Raw genomic sequence first — 22,517 nt, 5'->3', positions numbered from 1 at the left:
CTGATGCACTGCGAAAAACCAAATTGAGTCTTCAAGTTCTAACAGAAACAGAAATCCTATCAAATTTGTATGAAAAAACCAAAAGGTCGCAAAGCGATAGCTTCAGGCGTTCTGGAGTTATGGCCGAAAGAAGACACAATTTAGTTTTTCAGTGCATCAGTTGAAGAATATCTTTTTTCGTCCATAACTAGAGAACCCCTGAAGCTATCGCTTTGCGACCTTTTGGTTTTTTCATACAAATTTGATGGGATTTCTGTTTCTGTTAGAACTTGAAGACTCAATTTGGTTTTTCGCTGTGCATCAGTTGAAGAATATATTCTTTCGGCCATAACTTCAGAACGCCTGAAATTATCGCTTTGCGACCTGTAGGTTTTTTCATGCAAATTCAATGAAATTTTTGTTTCTGTTAAGAAAATCCTATCATTACATCTGAAATTTCAGAGAAAAATGATCAAAACAATGAACTTCTGACTTAGCGCTCCCTATCGAAAGCAGCTGAATCAAATTCATCATGAGTATATTTTTTCCTTAATCAACAAGATGTTGTCTCTCAAATAAGATCTAATTTGCTCGAAAATGTTGAGCCAAACTGAAGTTACAGACATTTCAATCAGTCAGATTTCTATCTTCCCCCCACCCTTATTTGATGTCGCAAAATCGAAAGTGACAATTCAAACAGATAGAGAATTTTCCAAGGTTTACAGTGATGATATTTTTTTTCCAACTTAATATGGAAATTTTTCGATTAAAATGCATTTTTCTACTCGACGATAGCTATTACGCCCCCTAGCGGTGGAGGTATGAACTTCAAAACAATTTCCAATGTGTTCTTTTGTTTACTTTAGTGGTAAAATTTTTTACCGCAAGTCTCAACGATGAGTGGTTCCTGAGATATAGCCGCTTACCTCGCTTATTTGCCCACCCTGTACAACTGCTGTCTGCTCACTAGTCATTTTCCCGACAGTTGGAAGGAGGCCTCGGTCTGTCTTCTTTTGGAGTCTGGGGAGCGTCCTCTACAGGATCCAAAGTCTTACCGTCCTATAAGCCTGCTTTTGATTTTAGGCAAGACCCTTGAGCGATTGATGCTTTCTCGACTTGCTCGGGTCTTACTTGATCCTGATCCTCTTCAGTTCGGATTCAGGCCTGGCCTCTCTACGGAGGATGCTGTTCTTAAACTAGTCGACTTTGCCCGAAATTCCCTGGTTAAGTATGCGGCCGCTTTATTTTTAGACATTGATGGTGCCTTTGATAATCTTTGGTGGCCTTGCATCCTCCGTCCTTCTCGGTTGGTTGGGGTTCCTCTGGATCAGTTGCGTCTGCTCGAGAGCTATCTTTCTGGCCTACAGGTCACTTTTTCCCGCCAGTCGGTTTTCCTTCGACGTGTTTTGTCCCAAGGCTGCCCCCAAGGTTCCATTCTGGGACCTTCTCTTTGGAATCTGGTTTTTGATGAGCTGCTATTTCTCCTGGCGGGAGACTGTGGCCTTGCCATAGCGTATGCAGACGATCTAGCCCTGGTTGTTAGCGCTGAGTGCTTGAGTGGCTTAGCCGTAACAGGCTTTCCATCTCCCAGGGCAAGTCTGTGGCAGTGCTGTTGAGGGGCTCTCTCGACCGTAGACGTCCTCCGACAATTCGATCCCCTATGGGCTCGTTTCGCTGGTCATCGGAGTATAGATACCTTGGCGTGGTGGTTGACTCTGGCCTGACTTTCATTCCTCACGCTAAGGCCTTGCGTCAAAAGACCCAAGTGGTGGCTTCCAGGCTGTTTCGTCTTCGACGAGCACTAGGAGGTGATCAGGTTCGGTCTCTGATCATCTTCTATAAAGGTATTTTTCTGCCAATAATTTCTTATTGCGCCTCCGCATGGTATCACCGCCTGGGTCATTCCCATGTCCGACGGGTCATTCTTTCGGCATAGCGGCATTTCCTCCTCCTTATCGAACTGCACCCACTTCTTTTCTTCAAGTTGTGACGGGTAGTTTACCCGCACACTATTACGTCGTTCATCGGGCTGCAGCTTATTTTCTGAGGAGAGAATTTGAATTTCGTTTCGGAGAGCTTTACATTCCATCCGTGTCCTTGGACGACCCTGGTAGGGCCTCTGCGATCCGTCGGTCCATGGATATGTCACTGCGCCATTTCTATTCTTGTTGGCAGTCGGACTGGGAGACGTCTGACTCGGGTCGTTGTACCTTCGACTGGATACCCTCTATTCATTTTATTTCCAACAACCCTTGGTTCCGCCCAAGTTTCCCTCTGGCCTGTTTTATTTAAGGCCATGGTCACTTCAAAGGTAATCTGTTCAGGCTGGGTCTGGTCGAAGAGGAACATTGTCCATGTGGTCGCCCACAGTTCAGCGACCACATCCTTAGAAACTGTCCCTTGTTTAGTGACCTCAGGGTCATTTACGGTCTATCTATTCTCGAGTAGCCGGATCTCAAAATGGCCGATTTCTGTGCATCTCGAAATAATTTTGACCCTTTATCAGCATTCGCGGCTGACGCATATACATATATATATATATATATATATATATATATATATATATATATATATATATATATATATATATATATATATAAAAAAAAATGCATAAACGCCCTGATTGATTTGTTAGCGGTCAATTTTTAGTTCTTAGGTTTAGTTCTTAGGAATGGTGCATAAACCCACCATTAGTATTATGTCTATGGAAAGAATCATAAAAAATCAATCACACACCTAACCCTGGCGTAACTCGATACTAGATTTCTCTGATAATTTATTGCATTTACGAACAAGAAACCCTCGAAGAAGCCTACCGTAGTAGTAGGTGAAAAACCTATTAGAACAAGGCTAGGAACCCCGGAATTATCTAACTTTATTGAAAAATAGGATGAGAATGTATTCAGCATTATATTAACCTGTTATTTTCGAAAAGAAGGACGAAATTTCAAATATATATAGTTAATTTATTTTATTCTTTTCTTTTGAGAGCACATTGTATCATTCCTGTGCTCAGAGGTGCATACAGTGCCCTGTGTGAATCCCACATGGGATACTGTGTTATATTATGGGGACACAGTTCAGGTAGGGAACGCATTTTCAGGCTACAAAGAAAAGCTGTAAGGCTGATGGCGAATCTTGGATACAGGGATGATTGTGAGGCAGCCTTCAGGAGTTTGAGGATTCTGACATTTCCTTCACTTTTTATTTATGAGTCCTTAAGTATGTCCACGTAAACAAAAATACCTTCAACTACAATATAGATTTTCATGATCACAATACTAGAAGAGCTAATGATATAAGATCCGATTATGTGAGACTGAAGAAGTTGCACGTCGGCCCAGCTTTCTTAGGCCATAAACTTTTCAATAAATTATCATCGTCAGCTCGAAATCTACCTGAAAAAATGTTTCTGAGAACTACCAGAGAATTCTTGATTGAGAAAGCCTTTTATAGCACTGAATCATTTCTTTCTGCCACTATTGAGCTATGAATTCGAACTTTTATGTAACACATGACTTATGTATATATATATTTATTTTTTTTTTGTATGTTTGTCGTATAATTATGTTGTTATAGTTTTCAATCACTCCTTTGTCATTTGTTATTTCTCTATTTTATTTTGACGTGTGTAATATATCTGTTAAGTATAAAAGGCACAAAATGAATTACTTACTTACACCCCTCAACCAATTTTATGGTTCGCCCTCTCTCTAGGGACTCTAGGGAGATTGGTGTCTTTCATCAGCATGAAAACTCAGTGATCCTTGGACTATACAACTTTTACCAAGGTTTCCGATTCGGACATAAAGATCAGATTTACCTTAATTTCAATCCATTCTGATACATTCTTCTATTTTTAACATAATTGATAATTTCAACATGATTTTCACCTATATGAAACATTTTCAGAAGGAAAACAAATCTTTTTAAAACGCAACGCAATCCTTCAATAGCAATAGCAGCTTATTCTCGATAATACCGATGAAGAGATACAGCTGGGAGCGCTTAGATTTAGACCACACAAAACAAAAATAATTTAGACTACTAAGAGTGTTTGGCGAACTACGTCGAGTGAAGAGGTTCGTATAATCGAAAAATATTGTGGTATTCTTTACGAATATATGACGAATAATTTCAATAACTATAACCAAAATACTGCTTTTTGATAATTCAATGACATTTCACTGAGCTTGACTTTTATTTTTTTGGCGAACGTTCAAGAATGTTACTATGGAAATGATCCCAATATGGCAGGAGGCGAATCACCAAAATGATTATGCCACGTCGTCAAGGGTATATCACTTATCAATACGCCGTAACTATGGGAAATTTGCGGATTCTATGGGTCAGTTGCACCATTTGCCTAAACATTGATTTAAAATTTAAACGTTGATTACTCTATGATTCCTCAAGAGAAATCAGAAATTAATCAATGTTTAAATTTTAATCATTGTTTAGGCAAATGATGCAACTGGCCCTATTGATTCATCAAAACAAGAGTTATATCATCATTGTTATTTTTTTGATATTCTTCTTACAAAAGTACATGTTGTTGTAGGTTATTCATATTTATAGAATATTTTTATTTTTTTTTTTGTATTTTTCAGTTCCACTTTTTCCTCTTTGTGTATTTTTCAAGACAATAGACAATAAAAATTTTGTTCTACCTTTTCTCATTTTTTAGGTATTATCAGTCAATTTAAAATAATTTCTAGTGATATTTGATAATTTTGGCTAATGTGATTGCTCGCCAAGACAGCGGCAACCCTGCCTTTCAACCCCATAGCGGAGCTTGGTGACTTTTCCGTAGAATAGTTGCGTTTATTTAATTAAGTAGCCTATAAAGGACTAAAATCGAAAAAAATTGTGACGTTTTAACAAACAAGCTCAATGAGGAAATTTGTTAAAAAATTTTGGACCACCGCGATTGTTTACGACAGCTGAACATCTTTTAGAGCAGAGGTTCCCATACTTTTTTTTCTCATAGACCACTTTAAACATTTTGCTGGATCTGGTGGACCCCCTGCAGCTATTACATTTACTTACTTACTTCCAAAACCCGAAAAAAGTATATGTCTATGTAAATCTGTGTTGTGGTTATTTTTAAATCAACTATGAGTTAAAAGTTTTCAAAAAAAAGGTGATAATTTATATTGCTTTGATTATGCTGTGAGTATTGTCATTTAAGCTATGTTTCAAGGCCAGTCTAAAAAGCGTCTTCATCCAACAGTTGGATTCCTACTTTACTTTTTTGTATTCTAAGATTGACTCACAGTACAAGAAACCAATAAGCTCCCACTTCGGAGTTGTAAAAAGTAAAAATAAATATTTTCTTGTTTTGCAGCTATTTATTCAAACACAAAAATTACTACACTTTTAATTATGTTGTTATAACAGTCTTAGTAGAATCAAAATTTAACATCAAAACTAATAATTATTATTTTAAAAACAGTCGCAATATAATCAAAATTTTGATTACATTGCGACTGTTTTTAAAATAATAATCAGTATTAGTTTTGATGTTAACTTTCATCTCAGATTACCATTGTAATCTGAGATAAAAGTTATAATTTTAATGGGAGGGATGTATTGGGTGAATTGACAGCAAATTATCAATATTTGGCTTGAGTTAAGTTAAGTATAACTCATAGAGAAAGGAGGAAAAGAGTGACGACTCAGCGGTAAAATAAATAAGCGTGATTGTGGCGACCTTATGGGCAGGGTATGGAACTAATGATGTTGATTCTGCGCATTTGGCGCCTTATTATTTCATAATTCGAAACAACTCACAAGTTGAATGAAAACCTGCACCGAAAATTGTGAAAAAACTGTAATATCAATTACAGGTTTTTCAATATTTCAGTGAGGTTTTGCATCCAACTTAATTTTTGCTTAAGTAATAATACTCAACGAATTTTGACATACTTTTTATTGCACATAATTATACAAATTGATATTTGTGAACAGAAATTAATGAAATAATTGAATCAAATTATATATATATATCGTATTGTACCACTTAAATATTAAAGAAGGAAACATTTCATTTGAAGATTGACAATAAAATAATTATTTTTGTGATTACTGACAAATATCCAGGAAATTGAAGGATTGAATGGAATCTTCAATTCTTTGGCAGAACTCCAACGTAAAGCTTTTTGAAACCTGGAACAGAGTGAAAAATTGATGGTGATCCTGAAGAGACTTTTATTGAAAGTATATAAGGTGAAAGCCATAGAACAATATGAAAATATAGCTCCGTTTTCTTAAATCGTCACAACTGCTCCCTTAGACATTTAGGTACTAATAAAAAAAATTTCTCTTTGTTAAATGACTCTTTTTCTTGATATTAATTTGATTTAAAATGCCTGGTCTTTTCTTCACAAAAAGGAAAACAGTATCAGTATTCGGTTGGTTATTTCTGATCCTATCTGAACTTGAATCTGTTAAACTAGTACTCGGCACACAATTAATTAAATTATTCTGATCTTAAAGCAGTGCATAATTTGGAAAATCTGGCAGGGATGAAGGTAAAAGTCTGGTTTTAGGTGTATTGAAAAAATTGTCCTCACTGATATGGTCCCCAAATATTTTACTCATACTCATATTAATATTTGCTGGATAGAACAGCTTCAATTGCTTTATCCCATTCAAAAATTCTAGTTGGAGGTCTAAAACAGTGCTTGTTCGTAGTTGAGCCCCTGACAATTTTGGATGCAACATGATATGATATGATAAAATGCTGATCAGTTATGACAAAAGGTGCTTTATATTTATAATTATCATACATACGAAAAAACTAGAAGATATATGCCTAAGATTCTTCAATGCTTCGCCAGCAAATATTCAAACGGAGGAAAATTTCAAAAAATACGAAAAATACATACCTACATGATCATTTAATTCAACTGGAACCCTCTAAAATTTAGGACTTTTTTATGTAAGGAGTTTTTGACATTGTTTCATTTGTTCTTTTTTTGTAAATGAGAACCTTCTGAAATAAAGATTGTTATTCAATATTCATACAAACTTGAACCTGCAAGAAAATAAGAATCAGGAGGGAACTGAAACACAAAAGAGAGGTTGGAATTTACGCCGAAAACATTTCATCATTTACAGTTACAGTAGAAAAGGATGAAATATGTTTTTGTGTGAAATAGCGATACATTAGTTCCTAACCCTGTCCCTCGGGTCGCTAGCATCAAGATTTCAAACGACTCTTCGCAGTCGTCACTCGTCAGTCTTCTCTTTATTTGTCTATGGTATAACCGTAAATCTCCTCGCTCTGTAATATTTAATCTGCTCCGTTTTTTTGTCAACAAGTTTGTTACGGCACTAAAACTGCGTTCGACAAGATATGACGAAGGAAACGCTATGAGAAATTTTTGCACAATTCCCCACAATCCTGGATATTTTTCAGGTATTTGTGCCTGCAGCCAAAATGATTGATACCCTCTTTTGAATGCTACTTTGAGCTCCTCATGAGTGCTAAGCTCGAGTAGCTCTTCTTGCAGTACCACATTTTCCACTTCAGTTTCATCATATGGATTTATTATCCATGGTGGTTGAAATTCCGGAAACAACTGAGTAATGTTTATCATTCGCATTCGTATTTATATTAGAGAAATATCCAACAAGTTCATGCAAGTTCAGACTAGGGCTGGGACTCTTTCGCCTTTTTGTATTCGAATATTCATCCATAAATTTATTCGATTATTCGAATAATTCATTCAAACAAATATTTATGCTTGATTATTCATGAGTAGTCATGAATATTCAACTATTCGTTGATTATTCAGTGATTATTCAATGATTATTCAGTGATTATTCAGTGATTATTCAATGATTATTCAATGATTATTCAATGATTATTCAATGATTATTCAATGATTATTCAATGATTATTCAATGATTATTCAGTGATTATTCAATGAATATTCAGTGATTAAACTCATGTTTTAATGAACCAATAAAGTCCGAGCGTTTTGATGAGTGAATATACCTTTTGCGACGTGGTATGATCGTTTTGGTGTTTTGCCTTGCCTCTCGCCATATACGCTCTATTAGTGTGACGTCACACACCTAGTTGGTTCTCCTGTCAGTGTTCGGAATCCAAACAAATAAATTGTCATTCAAATTAGTACGGTCTCGTTGAAGGAATTGGCTTATTTTCATAAATAAGAGTATTTGAGGAATGATTTCAGTAATAATTGATTGACAGAAGGAACGAGGTTAATACCAGTAACTTTGAATCCTGTATCATTCCCCAGATTTTGTAAAAAGCCGTGATTATTAGTTGAACCTCAAGTTCGAACTTACGGCATTAATCTCGTTCCTTCTGTCTATAAATTAATACTAAAATCGTTCCTCAAATAATCTTATTTATCAAAATAAGCCAATTTCTTCAACGACAACGTACTAATTTGAATGACAATTTGTTTGTTTGGATTCCGAACACTGACAGGAGTTTATTTATAATTTTAATTCAATTGTATCTATCAATTTCAATATTATGTAATTTCCAGTAATTTTAATATTAAAAAAAAAATTTGTCCGTAGTGAATCACAAAACCTTGTTTTAATCATTCCTGAATAGTGAGTCAAGTAATCATTCAAACTTTCATTCGTAACTTCATAAATATCCAACTACTCACTGAATAGAAAACTATTCACTGAATAATCAGTGAATACTCAACTATTCACTGATTATTCATGAATAGAAAAGTAGTCATTGATAATTCAACTATTCAGTGAATACTCGACTATTCACTGATTATTCATGAATAGAAAAGTAGTCATTGATTATTCAACTATTCAGTGAATATTCATGATTATTCGAATAATGCAAAATGCAATTATTCGAATAATTATTCATTGATTATTCGAATATTCAAATCATTCATTCATGATTCCCAGCCCTAGTTCAGACACGACTTTAACTGGGCGGGCGGGCGGCGCGGCATCGGCGAGTCTTGACACGCTCTTTCTGAATATGGAATATGCAAGTTCTTACAAAAACAATTGCTGAGCTTCTTATAATATTGTCTTCCTATATTCATAGGAGAAGTCAAGCTTCTTATAATATTGTCTGCCTATATTATTAGGAGAAGTCAAGTCGGGTCACCTATATAATAAATTTTTATAGACCCCCGTTAACGAGTTGTGGACCCCCATTTTTTTTCCACGCAAGCGTAGACCCCTGTCGGGCTCCCGTCGACCCCTGGGGTCCACCTGGACCACTTTGGGAATCCATGTTTTAGAGCTACTTCTTATCAGGTTATCAATCTGATTTTGATTTATTTGTTGCCACTATTCTCTCAAGCAAAAAAAAAAAAGATCGGTTTCACCTGAAATAGACAAATCTAAACGTATCTACCTTCCAGTGGAATTTACAAATAATGTTTCTTTTTAGAAAACAGTTTTTCCATAATATCTTTTTATCTTCAAAGTCATTATGAAGACTTTTTCCATATTGCAGTCCGGGGTACCTGACAAGCTATGATATTTCTATGTAGGTATATAGATCATTCATAATTTTTTTAATGACGCATTCTTTTTCGGAAACACTAAACTGGAAATTGGACGAATTTGTAGAAGATGTGTCTAGATTAAAACAGAGTTCACAATAAGATCACTTATTAGAAGATTTAAATAAAATATTACAAGATGACTTTGTTTCTATGTAATTTATAGTTCTGATTGTAATAGTGTTTTTATATTGTAGCCTTGGAAAAGGACTGGACTTTTAAGCCCGAAACGAAGTTTCAATTCAATCTCAATATTAAGTAGGTATGGGTAAATAAAAGAGTTCCGTTCGTATCTTTTTTGGCAAGCGAAAATCTATAAATTGAAAATATACGTGGATAATTCAAAATAAGTATTTGATTAAAAATAGTAATTTTTTTTTTTATGAAAATCAACGTTTTAAACTAACAATAGATGATATTTCAACATGTTCTTGAAAACTTAATTTAAATTATGCTTACATGATTTACTGATGAGAAATCACCACTAACACTGCTTGTTTCAACAACTAGGATTCGAAGGCTCCCGTGTCGGGCTCCCGTGGACCCCTGGGGGTCCACCTGGACCACTTTGGGAATCCATGTTTTAGAGCATACTTCTTATCAGGTTATCAATCTGATTTTGATTTATTTGTTGCCACTATTCTCTCAAGCAATTTATAAGTTTATCTCGCATTCCAAACACCTCCGCAAGATTCAAATAGGCTTTTGCAAAATACCCCATACGTGTACAATGAGATTCAGGTCAGAAAATTGTGCTGGCCACGGCAAAAACTGTCGTTAACATCTTGCTTGTGAAAGAAAAGAACGGTAAATCAGAGGAACGTTTGAGATAGACATTAGGGGAAAGGAATAGATAAACTTTAACAGATCCTGAGAATATCATATGGTATAAAGCTCTTTTGAACAAATTTTATTGCGAATATATAACTTTTAGTACATCCATAAAAAAAGGTTATTAATAATCAAGAGATTGTGCAAGGAGGTAGTTTTGAACAAATGAAAACTTTTCATTTTTCTTTGTAGAATACATGATTTCCTATTTCCATTTTGCGATTGCATTTTCTTGTCCAATCAGGATAACCTTCCTTTTGAGGATTATTGTAATGGTCACAACCACCAGTAGGATCACGACTCATTGGCTCATCATAAATACTGAAAAAAATAAAGAAAAACATTTAGTAAATTATTCCATACTAGTGTTCATACTTATTCCATACTAGTTTTAACAATTCCCTAATAGTTATTAATACAAGTGCACAGGGCCGCCGCCAGACATTTTGGCGCCCCGGAAAAATAAAATTTCGCCGCCCAGCTTTGCCTTATTCATCTGAATTTTCTTTGAAGCCTTTTTTATTGCTCTCAGGCATCTTTTCAATATTGAATGAAATCGTCTCTTTTAACTTAAAATCACGTTGTCAAATTTATCAAAGGTTTTTTTGGCGATTTCATCAAATCAAAAAACGTCCTGAATTGTTCAAAGGTACGATACTTCATACGTCTACAGTAAAAAAACGACGTGATTTTTAAAGGAGCATTTTAGTATCTATTTGTATTTTCAGAACTATAGTTGAGCGCGCCAATTTTATATAAATGAAATTGGCTCTTGGAAATTGTATTATTTTACTACAAGGAAAACATTTTTGAATTTGAAAAAAAAAAAAAATTTTGAATTTTGTGTCAAAAGGAATTCCTGTTTTATTAACTGAATTTGCGCCCCTAAAATTTGGAGCCCCGGCAAAATGTCCGATTTGCCGGTCCTGGCGGCCGCCCTGCAAGTGCAGAAGGCATTGATATTCTTCCACCAGTTCAAAATTCAAAAACGAGCCATTAAGTGGCATGAGAATTCCAAGTACCAACATATAATAATGATATAAAAAATAAAAATAACATTTTACCGATCAGTTACTCGTTTGATCCTTCTGTACAAAGCAGGATCATCGATGACAATGTCATCACGACCATTCCAACACTCAAATTGGTAAGGTTGGCGACAGACTGCTCCTATTCTGCTACCTCCCCAGTGTCGACGATTTGCATGGGCTCTATTCTTGATAACCCAGGCAACTGCTTCCCAACCTTCTTGTGGTTCACCTCTTGCCTCTGCGTAGATTGTTTTGGCAAAAATGTCTCGATCACTCATTTTGAACTGGAACAAAGAGATATTATGGGTAAACGTGTAGTTTAGTACAACGACCTTGAGGTCGAGAAATTCCTAACTATGTGCATGCGCAAACAATGCGGGTTATTTTGGGGATATTGTTGTCAAGCTGCGCAGAAACCTCAACATTAATTGGAATTAAGATATCCCTTTTTACTCGATAGAGAGTTAATTTTATTTGATTACAAGTAGCGCTTAGTTTATACCATATCACTAACATTTGTTTACATTCTTAGAATCTGGGAACTATTGTATATGGTAACAAGCTAAGCGCTACTTGTAATCACATAAAATCCACTCTAATTTCTCCACAGCATTCTTGACCACGAATTCAAATGAACGCACGTTGCACCCTTTTTCACGTAAAATTTCAGGCTTCAAGTGATAAATTGCAAATTTATTAGCTGTCTAAAAAGTTATGTGCGTGCTTGTTCTAGAGGAATAGTAAAAAGGTTCACGCAAAGTTTCTTGAACATCGTATAATTTTTTTTTCGAATATGATACCTCCGAATTTATCCATCTCATTTCCAAGAATTTTGTGTCCAAAATATGAAGTTCATCGATGAAATGAGTTATGAAAAAATTTAGTCATTACAAATGAGAAAAAAATAGCTAATCTAAGGGTCGAAGAAATTCCAAAATTCAATGAGATAAAACTATAGAAATAAAATTTGTCTGGCGTTTTCATTTCATCATGACAAGAAAAAAGCATTAATTGAAAATTTATAAACTCCAAGAAAAAGATCGGTTTCACCTGAAATAGACAAATCTAAACGTATCTACCTTCCAGTGGAATTTACAAATAATGTTTCTTTTTAGAAAACAGTATTTCCATAATATCTTTTTATCTTCAAAGTCATTATGAAGACTTTTTCCATATTGCAGTCCGGGGTACCTGACAAGCTATGATATTTCTATGTAGGTATATAGATCATTCATAATTTTTTTAATGACGCATTCTTTTTCGGAAACACTAAACTGGAAATTGGACGAATTTGTAGAAGATGTGTCTAGATTAAAACAGAGTTCACAATAAGATCACTTATTAGAAGATTTAAATAAAATATTACAAGATGACTTTGTTTCTATGTAATTTATAGTTCTGATTGTAATAGTGTATTGTAGCCTTGGAAAAGGACTGGACTTTTAAGCCCGAAACGAAGTTTCAATTCAATTTCAATAAGTAGGTATGGGTAAATAAAAGAGTTCCGTTCGTATCTTTTTTTGGCAAGCGAAAATCTATAGATTGAAAATATACGTGGATAATTCAAAATAAGTATTTGATTGAAAATAGTAATTTTTTTTTTATGAAAATCAACGTTTTAAACTTACAATAGATGATATTTCAACATGTTCTTGAAAACTGAATTTAAATTATGCTTACATGATTTACTGATGAGAAATCACCACTAACACTGCTTGTTTCAACAACTAGGATTCGAAGGAAACTAATGTAATGAATCGTGATGAGCTGCACAGCCTTTTAAATATTTCTGATGACGGAATCCAGAGAATCACCCTCCTATCCTGTTCAGAGCCACGATTTTTGAGAATACGATGAACCGAAATTACCACTATTGGTTGGCTAATTTCCCGCCATAATTTATTTGAGATGTTCAACCAATAGTGGCATTTTCGGATAATTGAATCGTGTTGTATCGTCGGATATCGTGACACGAAGCGGCATAGCCATAACCTCTATTCGTTAGTAGCGGGGAACATTTCGTACAGTTCCAAACCTGTTCCTGAAAGGGAAACAGTTCTAGATTTTTCCGAAATATGCATGTCGTTCCAGTTCCATCACTGTTCCGAAACCTTTCCAGTTCCATTCTCGTTAGACGCCGGGTGAAATTTGTGGGAACGTTCGAACACAAGGCGTGAATGAATCATTAGTCTGAATCAGTGACGGCTAGTCAAATCGGCATAGACAGGTAGATAATTTTATGTAGATCGATTTATATCGATCGAGTTATACCGAATCTCACGCTTTTAGTGTATCCTGTATGTTATTACTCAGCATTAAATCAATTGCAATTTGGGAATGAAAGGCCAAATAAGAAAAATGAATTTCCAAATAATAGGAAAAAAATATTGCTATCTATTGGCTATTGATTAATTATTCATATTCCGTATTTTATAAAAGTAGCTGAAAAAAATATTCGAATTTATGTAGGTAATTGCAATAAATTGATTGATGCCTTCGAAATTCATAGTAGAATGTAGGAATATTACTTTTCACATCTAAATACATATTTTAGTTCAATATATTCATCACACATATCTGGTTATACCAGAAGCAAACATAATGTATTATAGAATCTGTTCGTAATGTAGTAGAAATGGCAATGGGTTCAGCATTGTGAGCCTAAAATTATGGTACAATTAGATTTTTCATATATATACTCGATTTACATTTGGTACCTACTCCCACTAGTTTAGGATGAAGGATTAATCTAGTAGAACTCAAGATATCTCGTTAAACTTAAGAGCAAAATTTTCGTAATTGCCTAAAAAACTAGCCTGAATAGAGCCTAAAATTATTAATGAAGTGTCGAGAGCAGTGGCGTACGCCGACATAACCCTTGGGGGGGATAAAGAGTTATAAACGAAAAAAATTGGTGATTTGTTTCCAATGTCCTTTGAATTTGCAGACACTTCTTGATTTCTTAGTTTTTAGATCAACACAGCAACAGCACCACAAAAAAAAGAGTTAAACACGAAATAAAATATAGATTATAACAGAAAAATTTCACATCATTCACCTCAAACTATAATCATTATAAAATATAGTAAACCTACTGACCTATCTTTGAGAGTGAAAATTTGAACGCAGTAAGTAATGGAATCCAAAGTGTCGACAAAGAAATTTTTTGCGACAAAGGGATACTTAGATTTAAAATGATATTATATTATTAGGAAAAAAATAGAGAGATTGCTATCAGGGATGCCGCGGATGCAATTCGAGTAGTTCGGAGCTTTAACTTCAAGATCTCATTACTTTTTACGCAATTGTTTTTCATCAATTTGGCATTTATAGCGCGTATATGAATGATGATGACGACAGTCGGATCAGATCGAATCCTTTGATAGAACCGCTGGTTGATGAATTCGTTGATTCAATACTCAATTTCTGAACGATTAAATTATTGAGCGTTGTTTGTGACTTATAATGGTTATTCCTTCTGGGGGTGATATATCCCTCTTATCCCCCCTTGAGTACGCCACTGGTCGGAAGTGAGTTTATTCTGATGAGTTTATTTATGGGTAAAGCTAGCAGAACACATGATTTTTTTTAAAAAAACGTAAATTCATAAATTTGGTAATGGGTTCAAACGTGAGCCTAAAATGAGCCTCAAATTGTCCATTAGAAATCAATTATAGCTTTTTGGTTCTGCTAGCAGGCAAGCTTAACGTTATTAATCCGCGATTTCTTCCACAATTGAAAAGCAAAACATTTTTCAATAAGGTAATAAATTAATTAGCCTAAAATTATGACTGATAAAAAATGTGCTCAGTTCCACAATAATTTATTTTCACTGTAAAATCTTAGTCTTGTTAATTCATTAAGAAATGGGGTCGCATCAAACACTGGGTTCTAACACCGGCTTCCTAATTTCCTCAGTTTTTTCTCATATGAATTGAAATGTTATGAAAGGTAGGACGGACCCCTTGCTGATCCGCTAGTGCATGTAAATTTACAATACGGTACGAAGTTATGAATTGAGGAAAACTATTTTTAGAACGCTGGTTAACATTGCAATCAAAATACCAATTGCATCAATATACTCGCTTAAAATAAGCAGAGTAATCCCCTCGATTGTTTACAAAAACCTCTCCATAGAAGACGACGTGCGATGTTGATATTATAGGTCGTTTCAAATCAAATTATTACTCAGCGTCAATGTCAATGAATCATATTGACTTTGGGGCAGTAGGTATCTTTCTACATATATTTACATAGAAGGACCGGCTCTAGTGTTATCAACTTACAATGTCCCGATGCAAAATAAAATTTTAGCGCCCTATTTGCTGAAATATATTTTTTTGATGCGATAAAGTGCATTTGATGAAACTAAATCAGTAATTAGATGAACTGAAACATTTTGAATTGTATTCGAGAAATAACATATAATATAACCATGTTTGAAGTAGAAAAAAAATAAAGGATAAAAAATTAACAAAACGCTAACACATTTTAAATTAACTACTTAATATTTGCATTCATATAACGATTATAGTAACAATAATGAATAACGAAAGGAACTGAGAAATTTCCGATTGATATTGATTGATATAACATAAAAATGCCGAAACCACCAAAATATAAATAAAAATTAGTTCCCAGATAGCACAAACGTTCTAGGAATATTCCTACAAAGTGAAAAAGAGGTATGTTGTAGAATATTCCAAGAAATATTCATGGGATATTCTCAAAACATTTACGAATATTCATAGTATCATTCAAGAGAATATGCATAGAATGTTTCATGATAATGTTCTAGGAATATTCCTACAAAGTGCAGAAGAGGTATGTTGTAGAATATTCCAAGGAATATTCATGGGATATTCTTAAAACACTACGAATATTCATAGAATGATTCAGGAGGAATATACATAGAATGATTCAAGATAATTTTCCAATCGCATTCTCTGGCGTGGTGTTTTGTGTTTTGACAAAATGGTGAAACTTGATGATTGCGCGTTTTCGGAAACTTACTCGGGTTCACTGGATCCCTAATCTTTGTTTACTTTTAGAAGGTAAAATAATGGTTACGAGTGAACCAGAGTAAGTTTCCGAAAACGCGGAATCATCAAGTTTCTCGTTTCACCATTTGGTAAAAACGCAAATGCTAACACAACGCACAAAGCGTATGTTGTATGTTCTGTGGCACAAAGTTAACTTTGTGCGTTGTGTTAGGTTAGGTTAATGCAGAACGCAGATCTTCAACTCGGGTTCGTAAACTGTGAATGTGAAATATAAATATTGTTGCTGGTTCATATGCATATAAGGTAAGGTATGGTTATTATGTTATTTAATATATATTATCTATCACTCAATTAGTTTCTGAATACATAACCACAGAACACCTGTGTGTTCTGTGACATAACCTTCTTTTTTTTTCATTTTGGGTTAGTCATATATTTTCTCGCACTTATTCATTGCAATATTATTGTGACTTTATATGTTTACGTGTTTGATGAAGTTCGCAAATCGATTTCGAAGTTACATTTTACTTTGCATAACTTAGTAAGACAAGATCAGGTGATAAAAAATTCTATCACTACCTATTTGATTTTCTTGTAGAGTGATAGTTTTACTTGACATAACTAAGTAAGATCACCATCATGGCAAGAAAGTATTCAGCAAATTTTTATAAGAAAGTGAAAATCCAGACGGACATGAGCCTGAGTTATCCGAATATTCCACCCTCTGCTTCTTTTTCTTCGATAGTTGAGAATGAGATCAGGAATGAAGATGATGTTGAAATGCACATGCCGGAATTGCAAAACCCAGTGCATGAGTTGAATGAGATGGAAAATATTGAGTTAATTAAGGAAGGAAAAGGTGGACACATTTCTGAATATTCATTCCCAATATTAGATTCTCTTCAAACAAAAACTAGCCATATTGATAACAAGAAAGTTGATAAAGAGGAAGATATTAAGTCTAAGTTGAAATTGTGGTCAATTAAATATAATATAAGTCACGTTGCTCTAAGTGATTTATTGAAGATATTAAAAAGTTCAAAAGCCCAGTTAGATGAACTTCCGAATGATGCTCGTACTATTTTATCAACAAAGCGAACCATTGATGTAAGAAATATTGATCCAGGCTCTTATTGCCACGTTGGTATTACTGAGGCTGTGACTTATCTCTGTACGAAAAAATGTTATGATAAAATAGAATTGCTCATTAATATTGATGGGTTACCTCTCAGCAAAAGCTCTGGCAGTCAAATATACCCAATTCTTTGTTCTCTATATGATGATCCAAGAGAAGTTGCAGTTATTGGTGTATACCATGGTTATGAGAAACCTTCGAATGCTAATGATTTTCTGGGAGAATTTGTCCAAGATGCAGTGGAACTATCTAATAATGGCATTAAAGTGAATGGTGCTTGCATTCCCTTCAAAATTAAAGCGTTCATTGCTGATGCTCCAGCCAAATCGTTTATTTCCTATACCAAGGGTCACACAGGATTTTTTTCGTGCACCAAATGTGTGCAAAAAGGAGAATTCATTAGAAATCGTACATGTTTCCCCAAGATAAATTCTAAAAAAAGAACTGATAAAGATTTCAGACAAAAGAATCAGATACAACATCATACAGGAACTTCAGCCCTTGAAAATATACCTGATTTCAACATGGTAAGTGATATTCCCTTGGAGTATATGCATTTAATTTGTCTTGGTGTGATGAAAAAGCTCATTGTTAATATATGGATATATGGTAAACCTTCTTTCAAATTAGGATCATCAGCAGTTGGGGAAATATCCAGTATGCTGCTATCTTTTCAAAATCACACCCCCATAGAATTTGCTAGAAAACCTCGTTCGCTGGATGATGTTAAAAGATGGAAAGCTACAGAATTTCGTTTTTTTCTTTTATATTCTGGTCCAGTGGTTTTGGAAAAATTTCTACCTCAAGCGCAGTATCAAAATTTTATATGCCTGCACATCGCCATCAGAATATTATGTAATGAAACACATATTGCTGATAAGGAATATTTTGAACTGGCTGAATCTCTTCTGACATATTTTGTTCAAGATTTTGGGAATATTTATGGTCAAGAATTTATATCCCATAACATTCATGGACTGGTTCATATTGTTGATGATGTAAAAATGTTTGGTAAGCTGGATCACTACAGTGCATTCCCATTTGAAAATTTCATGCAAGTTTTAAAAAACATGGTCAGAAAACCTGATAAGCCGCTTTCCCAAATCATGAAGAGATTGTCTGAAAGGATGAAAGTTCCAAAAACAAAAAACATTGGAGTTTTAAAATATGAACGTCATCATAATGATGGTCCTACTCTAGAAGGATACTCTACACAATTTGAGTTGGTCAGATTTGACTATTTCACAATTAATATAAAGAGGTCAGGTGATACATTTTGCTTACTGCAAGATGGCAACATTATGAAAGTATACAATTTCATAGCAAAGAAGGAACAAATATATGTATATGGAAAAGTTTTTACAGAAACAAGTGATATTTTTTCTCGTCCAAATAGTTCATGTGACTCATCTGACATTGATGTTTATTTTGTGAGAAAGGAAAGCTCATTAGAAACCAGGCTTTTGGATAGTGTCTCAAAAAAAATGGTAGCTTTTCCACATAATGATGGATATATTGTATTCCCCTTTTTGCACGATTGCTGAAATATATCCAAAAATATTTTATTTCAGAATAATTAGAATTTTTAAGATGTAATTGCAATGAATTGATTTCTATTGATTTATTCAGAAAAAATTATATTACTAGATATTTCAAAATGATTTTGTGATACTTTCACCATTTTTTATAACTGTCGCTATTTTTTTTATCCAGGTTTTGAACCTAACTAATATTAATGAAACTTGGAGTGAGATGGTGCTCTTACTTAAGTGATATTAGACATCGAAATCAGTTTGGCTTTCGAATTAGAAACAAAAATGAATTGTATTTTAAACTGTATTTTTCATAAATTTCAGTCACAAGTTACAAAGTTTTTTATCAGGATATAATTTTGTTATCTAGTAGTTTTTGTTCACTTCATTATCATGAATGCTTGGAGAGTGGTCCATTTTCTAAAGGAGGATACAGTAGAAGCGGTACCAGTCTCCTGGTTGAGAGGCTCCAACCAATGTCACTGGCCTCCCTTCAATAGGCTGAAGCTCAAGACAGCGATCAATAAATGTATGCCACCTTCTTCAAACTGGGACGTACATGAAACACGAGTAATTGGGGAAATATATGGTAAGTGAAACAAAATCGCCAATCTACTTTTGAAGTAATTTAAAATGATTATACAGCAAAATAACATTACAGGAGATTTATCTGTTGCCCGAATGAAGGCTCTAGAAGCGGAGAGTACCTCTGATTTGAATTCTGATTCTGATCTATTAGGGTTGGGACATAGAAAAATCAGAATGAATAAAAAATATCAGGATTCTGAATCATCAGAACAAGACAAAGAGGATAGTCTATCACCAGAAGCATCTAAAATTATGATGCCTACCCTCAAAAGAAGAGAGGAAAAAACATCTGGTAAGATTTTTGTTTCTATTTTTTGTTTTATTTTGGGGACAAATCCCTGTTATCTGAAATTACCCGGTAAGTGAGAAAAGTAGTTCTGATTATTTTCAATTTTTTTTGCCATTAAATAATATAGCTGCACTCCTACACTGAGTCGCTCTACTTTCATATGTATATTACAGTTTCTATATCTGATTTTGGTATTTCTTCAGTGGCCCCTTCAGATGATGATTTAGGATTTGAGTCATACGTAGGCTCTGATAATGCAGGTGAAGCATCTAAAATTGTGATGTCTACCCTTAAAAGAAGGGATAAAGAAAGCGCTGGTGAGATTTTTATTTTTTTCTGATTCATTTTGAGGAAAAATTATCCCTGTTATCTGAAATAACTCTGTTAGTGAGAAAAGTAGTTCTAATTCTTTAAAATTTTTCTTGTAATTAAATAATATTGCTGCACTCCTGCATTGAGTCGCTGTACTTTCATCAAAGTATGCATGTTACAGTTTTCAATATCTGATTTTGGTATTTTTCAGTGTACCCTTATTCAGATGATGATTTAGGGATTGAGTCAAACGTCCCAGGATTTGATAATGCAGGTGAGAAAAAAAATTCAATTACTACCTCTATGAATAGCTTGTAGAAAATAGCTTTGTCGTCATGCTCGAAAAATCGCGCGTGTTTTAAAGACCTTAATGTCCACTTATACTTTAATGTACTGTTTTCAAAGTTCTTAATAAAACCAACTGTTTAGGAAATCCACTTAGAATTGTCCCAGGAAATCCAGACAGAAATGAGGCAGAATGTACAGCAACAGAGATCGAAGGGAGCTACTACAATAGACAGTATTACTTGAAAGGTGATTGCTTTATTCGTTATAGTGAGAAATTTAATTATTTTTTTGCTTTGCAGATGAGCAGTTTAAGCGGCAAGTACTGCGAAATCTGTCCATTTTAAATTTTAAACTGGATCAGTTGGCTGATGATATAGGTAGATTAGCGCTTAAAGAAAATACTGTAACAACAAACCTTCCTCCATCAGTATTTTCAAAATTCAATTTTCCATTAGCAACTGAGGAAGAACTGCACAATTTTGAGAGTCACTTGGCAGACAGAGAGAAGTACCAGCAAGTGGTGAGTATAGAGAATTCAACAATTACCGTCTTATTTGTTGGCTCAAGGCTCCCCTGCGGTAAAGATGTATATACCTATCTATTTAATTTTCAGCAATTGGAATTATCAAGAATTGGTGGTGGTACCACCAAAATTATGGTACGACGTTTAATGGAGAAGCTTATAAGCAGTCAACTTGGTGTTGAGTACAGTTGGATAGGATTTAAGAAAAAAAAGAACTTCTCAGTTTTACTCATATCCAAAGTACTCATAGGTGAGATTTTTATGGACTTCAAAAGAAATTAAATATGCAGGGCAGTAGAGATATGGTTTAAAATTTGATCAATCTTTAAGTACAGATATAAAGTATCTAAAAAATTGCAACAATGTTTTTTTGGTGCACTGTCTAAGCAGTATGTCTAATTCAGTGTTTTAAAAAATTAGGAAAGCCCTAACTGCAAACCAAAACAAGCCTTTCATCTTTTTCAAGACTGTCATAGAAGTAGAAAATAAAAAATATTATTTTTTGCAGATGCTGTATTGGCTGTGCATAAAAATTCAAATGCAGCGGAAGTGGAAGCATCAGCCAAACAATGGCTGGTTAAGTGTAAGGAGCGATGCACCAAAGAAAAATAATTTATATTATTATAAGAATATTATTTTTTTGGAAAAATGTTAGATTTTATTCTTTTATTTCATGTTGTTTTTGAAGAATCAGTATTATGTTTTTTTTTCAATGTATATTTTATTTTTTTATTTTATGTTATGGTTTTGAAAAATCAGTTTTATGTTTTTTTTTCAATATATATTTTACTTTTGTATTTATTATTATTTATTAATTAAACCAAAATTCTGGAGCACATTCAATGAACGTTCATAGAATGTGCTCTCAATTCAAATCTTAACCTTCATAGAATATTTCTAGAATGTATGAGAAATATTTCACGAATCTTCTGTAAATATACTTAGAATGTTCTCAAGAATATTCCTAGAATGTATGAAAAATATTTCACGAATCTTCCGTAAATGTACATGGAAAGTTCTCAAGAATATTCTGGGAACATTTATAGAATATGAAACTCAGTCCACTTTTAATGTCCATAGAATGTACCCAGAATATATTAAGTGTGTTTTGGTAATATTCTTGGAATATTTAAACATTCCAACCAGAGCTTCTATGAATATAATATGAATGTTCTTGTGCTATCTGGGTTCTAAGATATAGAAAAAGTTTCAAAATAAGATAAAATGTTATATTAACCTACTAATTCACTATTATCTTAAGCGTTTTAACACTTTTCTGTGTTTTATAACATGTGAATTCTGTGTGGTTAGAATAAAAAAATCATAGTCATAATCAAATGAGAACAATTAAGAACCAAAACATCATATATGTATTTAATATTAAAGTAGAAAATGCCGCCATTCAAATATTTGCCGAACCTCTAAACAGGCTCTGCGGTTTTAGGTTCTTCAACTGAGTTTCGACTGTATAAAACG

General features: G+C 34.0%; 2 protein-coding genes and 1 long non-coding RNA gene across 8 annotated transcripts; 1 reads left to right on the top strand and 2 right to left on the bottom strand.

The window, feature by feature from the left end:
* Positions 1-5,896: 5,896 nt before the first annotated feature.
* On the bottom strand, positions 5,897-7,664 carry LOC123671001. Its single transcript, XR_006746033.1, has 2 exons — positions 6,870-7,664; positions 5,897-6,147 (listed from the first exon to the last, which is right to left on the bottom strand). It is a non-coding gene; the product is annotated as an uncharacterized LOC123671001 (long non-coding RNA).
* Positions 7,665-10,403: 2,739 nt separating this feature from the next.
* LOC123671000 (spore cortex-lytic enzyme-like) lies at positions 10,404-13,214 on the bottom strand. Its single transcript, XM_045604628.1, has 3 exons — positions 13,052-13,214; positions 11,405-11,655; positions 10,404-10,661 (listed from the first exon to the last, which is right to left on the bottom strand). Exons 2-3 carry the CDS (start codon positions 11,647-11,649, stop codon positions 10,517-10,519), a joined length of 390 nt encoding a protein of 129 aa, XP_045460584.1. The 5' UTR covers positions 11,650-11,655; positions 13,052-13,214; the 3' UTR covers positions 10,404-10,516.
* Positions 13,215-16,001: 2,787 nt separating this feature from the next.
* Positions 16,002-21,677, top strand: LOC123670998. Of its 6 annotated transcripts, none has more exons than XM_045604624.1 (9): positions 16,016-16,677; positions 19,412-19,630; positions 19,703-19,921; positions 20,092-20,235; positions 20,442-20,504; positions 20,660-20,764; positions 20,818-21,038; positions 21,132-21,291; positions 21,550-21,677. In XM_045604624.1, the coding sequence occupies exons 2-9, from the start codon at positions 19,435-19,437 to the stop codon at positions 21,651-21,653; spliced, it is 1,212 nt and encodes a 403-aa protein (XP_045460580.1). In that variant the 5' UTR covers positions 16,016-16,677; positions 19,412-19,434; the 3' UTR covers positions 21,654-21,677. The 6 variants fall into 6 exon arrangements, with proteins under 6 accessions (XP_045460579.1, XP_045460580.1, XP_045460582.1 ...); XM_045604626.1 differs by having other exon boundaries at positions 16,018-16,677; positions 20,122-20,235; XM_045604627.1 differs by lacking the exon at positions 16,016-16,677 and having other exon boundaries at positions 18,455-19,630; positions 20,122-20,235.
* The last annotated feature ends 840 nt before the right edge of the window (positions 21,678-22,517 follow it).

This window comes from Harmonia axyridis, chromosome 1 (genome assembly GCF_914767665.1).
Source record: "Harmonia axyridis chromosome 1, icHarAxyr1.1, whole genome shotgun sequence".
In the NCBI taxonomy this organism is placed as follows: domain Eukaryota; kingdom Metazoa; phylum Arthropoda; class Insecta; order Coleoptera; family Coccinellidae; genus Harmonia; species Harmonia axyridis.
Note: the sequence above shows the minus strand (reverse complement) of the source record. Positions and strands in the feature narration are given on the sequence as shown.